Raw genomic sequence first — 11,003 nt, forward strand, 5'->3', positions numbered from 1 at the left:
GTATAAGGGGCACTACTATGGGCCTGCATAAGAGGGACCACAACTGCATACTGGGGGTACTGTATAAGGGGCACTACTATGGGCCTGCATAAGAGGGACCACAACTGCATACTGGGGATACTGTATAAGGGGCACTACTATGGGCCTGCATAAGAGGGACCACAACTGCATACTGGGGATACTGTATAAGGGGCACTACTATGGGCCTGCATAAGAGGGACCACAACTGCATACTGGGGGTACTGTATAAGGGGCACTGCTATGGGCCTGCATAAGAGGGACCACAACTGCATACTGGGGATACTGTATAAGGGGCACTACTATGGGCCTGCATAAGAGGGACCACAACTGCATACTGGGGATACTGTATAAGGGACACTACTATGGGCCTGCATAAGAGGGACCACTACTGCATACTGGGGGTACTGTATAAGGGGCACTACTATGGGCCTGCATAAGAGGGACCACAACTGCATACTGGGGATACTGTATAAGGGGCACTACTATGGGCCTGCATAAGAGGGACCACAACTGCATACTGGGGATACTGTATAAGGGGCACTACTATGGGCCTGCATAAGAGGGACCACAACTGCATACTGGGGGTACTGTATAAGGGGCACTGCTATGGGCCTGCATAAGAGGGACCACAACTGCATACTGGGGATACTGTATAAGGGGCACTACTATGGGCCTGCATAAGAGGGACCACAACTGCATACTGGGGATACTGTATAAGGGACACTACTAGGTGCATATGGATAGGAATGTTCAGCGTGAAAATAAAAGGGATCTGTCATGTTGACACACCCCATTTTTAAGTGACCACGGCCATTTTTTCTGCGCACAAATCGGGATGTTGGAGGGGGGGCTCCCTTTTCAAATTTGCCCTGGGCTCCAAATACCCTAGTTAGGCCACTGATCTCCTGCTTACCTTTCTCTCCCAATGTGACCCGCTGTCCCCATTCACTAGTATCACAGATATCTCCTGCTTACCTTTCCCTGACGATGTGGTCCGCTATCCCCATACACTAGTATCACATATATCTGCTGCTTACCTTTCCCTGACGATGTGGCCTGCTGTCCCCATACACTAGTATCACATATATCTCCTGCTTACCTTCCTCTCCCGATGTGGCCCACTGTCCCCATACACTAGTATCACAGATATCTCCTGCTTACCTTTTCTCTGCCGATGTGGCCCACTGTCCCCATACACTAGTATCACCAGAGCCGGCCCTAGGCATAGGCATAATAAGCTTATGCCTAGGGGCGACTTGAATGCCTAGGGGCATTCAAGGCTCTGCTGCGATCGGAGCTCCGCTCCGACCTGGCAGCGCACCTGTCAGCCGGTCAGCTGACTTTGACCGGTCAGAATGAGCTTCTGCACAGAAGCTCATTCCGACCTGGTCCCCATCATTTAAATGGTTGGAGTCGGAGCGAACCCGCTTCGGCCGCTACGGCTCCACCAACATAACAGCCACCCCCCGCCGCGGCCCGGCTCCTTGTTATGACACGGCGAGCGTGACGTCATGCGCGCCATGTCATAACAAGGGTCCGGGCTGCTGGAAGGAGAGGATCGAGAGGAGCCGCGGAGAAGAAGTAGCCAAGGTAAGTGGTGGCTCTGGGGTGGGGAGGCTGAGACACGCACTGGGGCTGGAGGGGGGAGGCTGAGACATGCACTGGGGCTGGGGGGGCTGAGACACGCACTGGGGCTGGGGGGGGAGGCTGAGACCCGCACTGGGGCTGGGGGGGGGACTGAGACACGCACTGGGGCTGGAGGGGGGAGGCTGAGACATGCACTGGGGCTGGGGGGGGGGCTGAGACACGCACTGGGGCTGGGGGGGAGGCTGAGACCCGCACTGGGGCTGGGGGGGGGGGACTGAGACACGCACTGGGGCTGGGGGGGGAAGGCTGAGACATGCACTGGGGCTGGAGGGGGCTGAGACACGCACTGGGGCTGGAGGGGGGAGGCTGAGACATGCACTGGGGCTGGGGGGGGGCTGAGACACGCACTGGGGCTGGGGGGGAGGCTGAGACCCGCACTGGGGCTGGGGGGGGACTGAGACACGCACTGGGGCTGGCGGGGGAAGGCTGAGACATGCACTGGGGCTGGGGGGGGGCTGAGGCACGCACTGGGGCTGGGAAGCTGAGACATGCACTGGGGCTGGGGGAGGGGGAGGCTGAGACACGCACTGGGGCTGAGGGGAGAAGGCTGAGACACACTGGGGCTGGAGGGGGAAGGGCTTGGGGGGAGAAAGAGGCTGACACACAGGGGCTGGGAAACATGCTGGAGGGGAGAATGGTGCTGACACACCCTGGGGCTGGGGGGAGAATGAGGCTGATACAGTGGGGGAATGGTGCCGAGAGACACACTGGGTCTAAGGGAATGGGGCTGAGACACTCACTAGGTCTGGGGGAATGGGGCTGGTGGAACTGCAAGGTGGGGTGCCGGCCTTTTATTACACTCACACATATATATTATTTATATATATATATATATATATATATATATATATATATATATATATATTTTAATACATGCTAGGGGGCATCAGCCAAAATTTTGCCTAGGGCACCGAATTGGCTAGGGCCGGCTCTGAGTATCACAGATATCTCCTGCTTACCTTCCTCTGCCGATGTGGTGCGCTGTCCCCATACACTAGTATCACAGATATCTCCTACTTACCTTCCTCTGCCGATGTGGTGCGCTGTCCCCATACACTAGTATCACATATATCTCCTGCTTACCTTCCTCTCCCGATGTGGCCCACTGTCCCCATACACTAGTATCACAGATATCTCCTAAGGGAACGCCTGCGTTTGTGCAGCCAACCCCCCTCCCTGCCTACAAAACGGGGCGAGCTGTCAATCAACATCGACAGCCGCCCCGTCTTGTAGTGAGCCCCGGAGCGACTGAACATCAGTCGCTCGCTGGGGCTCACGGATGCACACGCCTGATGCGGCGCATGGGCCAAACATCGACCCGCTTGCGAGCGCTATGTGCTTGCGAGCGGGTCTGAATCAAGCCCTTTATCTCTCCCACTTTATGTCTCTTCAAGCTTTGATAAATCTCCCCAAATATGAACATCTAAAATCTGTCCTAAATTATTTGTAGACAAGAGCTGATACAAATGTCATAACTTTTTTATTTTTTTATTTTACATAAACATAAAAATATAATTTACAGATATGTATACATCAGGGTATGATTAATAAAAAAAACTCTACTTGTGTACTAAATGATATGCATAAATTCGAAAAGAGGTAGATAGATACAAGGTCTACAGACAACACTGGCAGCCATTTTGTGTGCTGAATCCCATGACAATGCAGCCTTTCAACTCACTAAGAACTAGTGACATCAATGAGGCACCAGGCAACTGGTGCCTCATGCCTCAGTGCTACCACACTTTCCTACTAAATTGAGAGGCTGAAATTGACGGCGTGCTTCAGAGACGGCTGGTAATGCAGCCTGTGGTCGCAGCCGCTCTCTCAATAGAATATCAATAGAATATTTCCCCCATGCTGCCCACTTCACTAGGAAAGGGCGGAATGCAGGGGAAGTGCCTACACTTCCAGGGGGTTACCCGAAAAATTGGGAGGTTAGACAAGTATGCTTACTGTATACTGTAAAGAGACAATGGCAGAACTGTGTTTATATGTAACTATATTGTATGATTTGTCTTCATAGCACAGTCCAGTCAGAGGTGTCTTTATTTCCTGTCCTTCAGCTCACGTGCCATCTGACACAGGGTGCAGGGAAAACAGAACGTGAGACACACACAGTCATTGCAGATGGTTCCCTGTAATGCAAAATAACAGAGACTTTCAGGAGTGTGCGTGTGAAAGCTCAGAGAGTGCGAGAGACAGCTCGGAGTGTGTGGGAGACTGCTTTGATAATATGAGAGACAGCTAACAGACATCATACACTTATGGTAGGCTATACCAGATCACCAAGGACCATAGCAGAATTTGGGGCGACAAATGCTGTGATGGTGGGGCCATCCCCCAGAACTAGGATAGTTTGGAGGTGTACTATGTATACAGTATATGTAATACCCCTATTACACAGAAAATCAAATTACCGGGTAAAGCACTTTTACCCAGTAATTTTATACCCCTTTTACACCAACCGAATAACCCGAGTTATTGCCGGGTCGACCCGGGTTGATGCTCTGTGTGAATGGCTTCCAGACAAATTTCCCGGGTTGATTTACCCGGGAATCTTACTCGGGTTGAGAGCAGGGTTGAACATGGGTTGTTCCCATGTCATGCAGCAGTGTGAACGGGTGCTACCCGGATTATTTTACCCGGCTACATTCTGCTATTAGCTGATTGGAGCTTCTGGGGCGCTGGCAGATGATGTCATTTGTCAGGGCCCTGCAGAGAGACGCACACGCAGCCATTACTTGCCTGCCTAACCTCCTGCACACATCCTGACCAACTCTCACAAAACGCAGGCTGATACACAGGCTGCCACAGTCAGAATTGCAGCCTGCACCACAGCCTGACCAGCAGCTACAAACGCAGGCTGATACACAACCTGCACACAGCCATAACAGCAACCTGACCCACAGCCTGTTCCTACCCCCTCTCTTTTGTTGCCTTTTGTGACCTAATCTTTGTCAGCCCTTAAAAAAGTCAATTTTTAATGACATCTATAGGGAAAGCAGGGAAAAGCAGGGATTACCCGGGTTCAGTGTGAACGGGGCAAACCCGGGAATAACCCAGGTCGAATTGCAGTGTAATCTGGGTCTGAAGCCGAGTTCGACCCGGGATTGACCAGTGTTCAAATTCCAGGGTCGGACCCGGGATTTTGGTGTAAAAGGGGTATTACTGAACAACACTGGTATTTTTGCTGTGTGAATGGGTCAACCTGGGACGTAATTCCTGTGACTTCGACCCTGGTATTTACTAGGGTTGGAGACCCAGCAATTTCGACCCGGGTTGTCCCTTTCACACAGAGAAAATACCAGTGTTGTTCAGTAAGTGCTTTTCTGTGTGAGTGCTTTTCTGTGTGAAAGGGTGGTCAGGCTAGAACTGGCAAACTGACCAGGCACTGAAATGCTGGGTAAGAGCCGGGATTTTTAACACATTCTGTGTGAAAGGGGTATCAGACATACAGCAAAAACCCAGGTTTTTGGCCGTGAGCGTACAACAACCTGGGTTTTCGATATGTGTGAACAGAAATGTTTACATACATTTAGGTTTAAAGTAATGATTTTAGACGATTTCCTGGTGCCTGGTAGTCACTGTCCACCATGTGCAAAAGCCGGCCGCTCACAGATCACCGCCCTCTCCAGAAACCAGCGGGTGATGTTCACACACTAGACTGACCTCCTGACAAAGTCAATCTATGACGAAACACGTTGGGTTTTGGTTAGTGACGTGGACGTGTGTGAACGTCACCTGCTGGTTTCCGGAGCGGGCAGTGATCTGTGAGCGGCCGGCTTTTGCACATGGTGGACAGTGACTACCGGGCACCAGGAAATCGTCTACGGCTGAGATCGCTACTTTTAACCTAAATGTATGTGAGCATTTGAAGTTTAGTAAAGTATTATTACATTTTACTTACGAGTGCGCTTTCCTTCTGTTTGCATATCTCTGTATTATTTTATGTTTAACTTTTTTATGTGAACATTTTGTCTTTGTATTGACCAAAACTTTCTAGAGGCTATGGGCTTGATTCAGACCCGCTCGCAAGTGCTGAGCGCTCGCAAGCGGGTAGATGTTGGCCCAGTGCACATGCGCACGATGGACCCGGCTCCGTCGTGCGCATGCGCAAGACCCGGATAGCGACGGGCAAGCCTTCGCTATGGGTCTTGCTACAAAGGAGGCATGCTGTCGATGGTGAGTGACAGCATGCCCCCTTTGGTGGGCGGGGCTGGCCAGACGGAGGCGTTCCCATGGGAACGCCTACCATCTGGGTCCGGCCCCACTAACATCACAAGTGATGTCAGTGGGAGTGCTTTCGGCTCTGATAGAGCCAAAAGCACTCCAGGGCTTGCGGCAATGAGAGCCTACCACAAGGGCCTCGTCGCAAGCCCATCGCGACCATCTTCCTGGCCGCTCGCTATAGCTGTGGGTGGTCACCCACAGCTATATGAGCGGCCAGGAGGCCGCTCTAAAATTAAGAAGGACGGCCCTGATTCAGAGCGTCCGGCTCTGAATCAGGTCCTATGTTCATCATTTTCTTATATTGTAATGTAAAAATGTATTGGTTTTCAATAAAAAAAACATTGGAAACAAACAAACTTTGTGGCCTTTACTCTAAAAATGCACATTTTTATATTATGTCATTACTGTGAACAAAATAAAAAAGTATCCCCTTTAAATCCACCCCAAATTCCAGGGCAGACCCGGGTTTAGTGTGAACGTATCCGACCTGGTTTTGGTGTAGTGTGAATGGGGGTCTCATACCCAATCAAGTAACCCGGGTTATTACACAAGAATGTGCAACGACCAGGGTTACTGCGCAGTGTGAAATCACCCGGCATTTCAATCTGGGTAACGAGCAGGGATGAACTTGAATTCAACCTGGCTCACAGTGCAGTGTGAACGGGTTACCCGGGTCGAGGCGACCCAGGTCCCGTTCAATGCATAGGGAGAGCCGGCACGTGGAGATGATCTTATCTCCAAGCGCTAGCTCAGCAGCGATGGCGGTGACGTAATCGACCCGGCATTATTGCCAGGTCGGACCGCCAGTCTGAAATGGTTTTTGGATAATTGTATGTAGAACAAAAACACATGTGAAATGTCGTCTGGGGGGTGGACCTTGGAAGCACAGGTTACATCACATGTACTGTGGTTAGCGCACTGCGATCCAGTGTGATATAAGGGTCTATTCATGTAGAACCTGAAGTGGCTACTAAAATACATCGCTATATATCGCATCACATGATATAGTGAAGTTTAGTAGGCATTCATGTACACTTACCTGTCCAACGTCTTCGGGCGCTGTCCGGCCCCTCCGCGATCCCTGTAGCGCAGGGAGAAGACAGACCTGCTCCTCACTGCGCCTGCCCCGGTGTCTGAGAGCAGCAGGTCACGTCAGACCTGCTGCTATGGACGCTGGGAAAAGGGGCAGAGCCAGCGCCGGGTGCCGGACAGAGAGCAGGGAAGTATGCAGCTTGCGGTAACAGATAACGCTATCCTCAGATGGCGAATCTGTACCGCAGGAGGGGACGGAAAGCTGAACTTTCCTTTCCTTCATGAATCCCACTCACCATACAGTAGTATAGTGATGTGATACAGGCATGGAGCAGGGGTACCACTGGAGAAGTAATACACTTCCCCACAATAAACCAGCTGCATGAATAGCACGAAGCAGAGAAGAACCCTGATTTCTGCTAAACAGGGCTCTTCTCTGCTTCATGAATAGACCCCATAAATACTTGTAATGTTGAGTAAACTATAGAAAAAAACCTACTTACCGAGATATGGTGACGTTCTCGGAGGCCTGTGCGCATGGCGAGCACAGCGCCCCCTACCACTGGCAGGCAGCAGCATTCTCCATAGTCTGAGGCCACTTTGCAAGCCAGAATCCATGGAACAAATGCTCCGCAGAGACCTGAAGGAGGAAGAAATAACATGCATAAATCATACGTGCTGACATTTCACTGCCTCCTTCCGGGAGGGAGCTGTTGGGCTTTCTCGGTGGGGAGGCGGGTCGCTGCAAAAAGGGGGCGTGGCCCGGTGGTGACGAGCATTTTGTGCGGAGCATGGGGGCATGGCATCGCGATCGCGTCTCCGCCCCCTCTTCACAATGCTGTTTTTAAAGGTATTGTGAGGCAGGGGGCGGGGCCATGATGATGCGATTCAGCGCGAATTGCGTCACTGGCCCCGCCGCTGCTGGGATTTTTATAGTAAGTGCAGGGGGGGTGAATGGGTCACTGGTGCCCGGGAGGCTTGCCTGCCTTCCCGGGAGGTCGGGAGCGGCACCCGATTTTCGGGAAGCTCCCGACCAAATAGGGAGGGTAGGGAAGTATGGCTTTTATCACAATAATTAATTGCAGCAATCCAGGCCAGGGACTTTTTAAGAAATTCCTGGGCCTGTGTGCTCGATTAGTACTTGGACCCCTTCCCTTCCTCCTTGTGAGAAGGAGCTGTGCTCCATTATCTCTATCGCATCTGCGCAACTTTGTGGCTCAGCCCCTGTACTGCACCGGACAGCCTGGGCTGTCATCGTATGGCTCCTCCTGGGCCTCCCATTCTGACAGTATATTTATGCAGTATGTTGAAATGAAGCTGCACACTGACAGCTCGGTGCCGGTGGGTGAATACACTGGCTCGTGATGTGAGACATCTTTGGGAACCAGGAAGGGAGGAGACTGTTGGCAGCAATGAAGACTGTGAGAATAGGTCAGATCACAGGGCCTGATTTAGAGATGCACAGTACACTACTCTGATGTTTACGCAGGTGAGCAATAATCATCAATCTGTGCACACATCAAAGTCCATTAGCGTAGTCGCTCGCTGCGAGTATTTTCACGAAGGGTGATTGACAGTCAGCCACTATTTGGGCGAAGTAACTAGGGGTTAGGTTTAGGGTTCCCCGAGGGGACTTAGGGTTAGGCAACCCCCCGGGAGTTTAGTGTTAGGATAGGGGAAGGAAGGGTTAGGGTTAGGCACCTCTGGGGGGAGGTTAAAGTTAGGCACCCCGCTGGGGGACATAGGTTTAGGCGGCAGAGAAGGAGGGGTTAGGTTTAGGCACTTAGAGGGGGATTAGGATTAGGCACTTGGGGGGTAGGTTAGGGTTAGGCACCCCTAAGGGAGGATTAGGGGGGAGAATAGGTTAGTCAATACTTGCCTCTCGACGATCGGGATTTTCACTGCTGCCAGGATGCTGCTGTTGGGATTTGAACCACCAGCCATGCGGCCGGCGGTAAATCATACTGAATCCCTTAGGGATTCTGCAGCCAGCGGCCAGACATGGGACTGTTCCTCTCCTTGCCCCTCTCTTCCATCCTACCCCTCTCTAATCCGATATCCACTAGGAAAGTAAAGGCATTCTATCTGCAATATGGGAGGGGGAGTGCAAAGATTGAGGTGGATAGTGTAAGGGGGTGGAATGCTACCACAATGTGTGTATATGAATTTTGCTATAAATCATATGTCACAATGTTTATCTCCTTATGTTACATGTTACATGTTTCTTATGTTTTATACTTACAGATGCCTATATCATCAAAACAGTCCGAGACATTAGAACTCCATTGACCTGTTTTGGCGGTGGTAGTGGTGTACACTTGTACCACCTGTGGCTGCATGGAGACCGGGTAATTCAATGGGATCTGCAAACATAAACATTTAAAAGAAATTTAGGCTGAGGTTCCTACTCCACAAGATACAGACACAACCTCATTCATTCAAGAGCATTAACTCTTTAAGATCATTGTTTCAAGTGTGTTTCCTAAAGCTTATCTACTTTAATTGATAATTATTATTTTCTTTTTTAAATGACATAAGAATTGTTCTTTTTATATTTTTATTCAGTCAAAATTCTATTCTTAAAACTGTATTTAAATATTTTAGTTAAAAAAAAAAGGCCTAGGGGGTTTCTAGCACTCGCCCCCCCACTCCAGTTTTAATATGTCCCATTTGTAAAATTACCCCTACCAGTGGCAATAGATTCCCCAGTGCATTAACCCAGCTCCCCATTAAAGATTTATACCCCCAGTGTTAATAGATTTCCTAGTGCATTGCTCCCTACTCCCATGTCCAAAGCCCCCCATCTGTAGTGATGAAGTTCCCTTCTTTGCACTTGATTTTAAGTTAACTACTGTATACTAACCAGCGTTTGCTAGAGCATTGTCACATATACACATAAGGACACAAAAAAAATAATTTCATTATATTTTTTCCAGTTTCTACCCGCATTATCTACACAGTAGAATAAAACCCCAAACTTTGACTATTACCTTTGAATAAATTAAAGTACATGTTTAAAACAAAACAGTCAGGAGGAAAAACTAAGTTAAAATATATCCCCCAAACTGGCCCCAGATCTCCACATTTCATCAATTAAGGAGGAGTGGTCGTTTTTCTACTAAGGGGCTAAACTTAAATCGTGGTTCGATACAAAGCATTAAAATATCCAAGTTCCCCATAAGTTTCAACGGTCCCCATTCATCCTTTTATTTGTCCATGCACAGGTGTGGCCGACGGGAAAATACTAAGCAATAAAAAAAGTTTCTAGGGACTTAAAAGTACAAGAGAAATGTGTGTTATTTTCTCTCAGTCCAGTAGGTTTCCCAGCCTGTACAGATGAAGACCCAGAGCAGTGTTACAGCACCCTGGCCAAAAGAGCTAACACTTACTTGTGATTCCGCCATGTCTCAGCGTGAAGATGCTGTAGGAGAATTCAATCCAGGGACGTCCTAGTCTAGGTAGCGACAGGGAGACACTGATCCAATCTGGGAGTGTACAGCAGGCAATCCTACAATGGTGATCTCAGGTTACCAACCCCCTCATTCATGCCCCATCTTGGTCCAGCCTCCTTACACCCCTCAGTTCCCCCTATACATCTAATTATACATCATATATATATACATCTCCTCCTGGACCCAGGGCCCATCCCCTCCTTCCTCTTTGTTAGGAAGGAGCAGGAATGTGCTTCTCTGCTTCTAACATAAGCTTTAGCAGATGCTGATAAGAACATATAGAGTTAATGCCCTGTTGATCTGAAGTAAATACATGATCATGTTACATATGCTACATGCTATAATGCGACCTCACAATATATTTGCTGGCAGTTTGCTGAGGGTCATATAACAAATGTAAATTTTGAATTTTATTATATCTAGGCTAGCCCTGAGCAACACTGGCCTTGCTATGAACCTAGTACACTTACATGGTGAGTACTACTGTATTATTATTATCCTTTATTTATATAGTGCCACAAATGTTCCACAGCGCCATAAACAAGTGAACAAGAAACCAGTGACTTACAGTACAATACAATGCAGGACAAGGACAAGGTTTATATCATACTTGCCAAC

The 11,003-nt window shown here is 49.4% G+C and overlaps 1 protein-coding gene across 1 annotated transcript; it reads right to left on the minus strand.

Annotated features, from left to right (window-relative positions):
* Window positions 1–3,140: 3,140 nt before the first annotated feature.
* Window positions 3,141–10,494, minus strand: LOC148507782 (cornifelin homolog B-like). Its single transcript, XM_088445593.1, has 4 exons — window positions 10,323–10,494; window positions 9,176–9,296; window positions 7,437–7,573; window positions 3,141–3,806 (listed from the first exon to the last, which is right to left on the minus strand). Exons 1-4 carry the CDS (start codon window positions 10,335–10,337, stop codon window positions 3,717–3,719), a joined length of 363 nt encoding a protein of 120 aa, XP_088301719.1. The 5' UTR covers window positions 10,338–10,494; the 3' UTR covers window positions 3,141–3,716.
* Between the last annotated feature and the right edge of the window lie 509 nt (window positions 10,495–11,003).

This window comes from Taudactylus pleione, unplaced genomic scaffold, assembly GCF_031769625.1.
Source record: "Taudactylus pleione unplaced genomic scaffold, aTauple2 ptg000384l, whole genome shotgun sequence".
Lineage (NCBI taxonomy): Eukaryota > Metazoa > Chordata > Amphibia > Anura > Myobatrachidae > Taudactylus > Taudactylus pleione.

Coding starts and splice junctions, on each gene's coding strand:
- LOC148507782 (XM_088445593.1), bottom strand. Junction 7,574..9,175: donor TTTTGATGATATAGGCATCT/GTAAGTATAAAA, acceptor TTCCTCCTTCAG/GTCTCTGCGGAGCATTTGTT. Junction 3,807..7,436: donor GAGAACGTCACCATATCTCG/GTAAGTAGGTTT, acceptor TTTGCATTACAG/GGAACCATCTGCAATGACTG.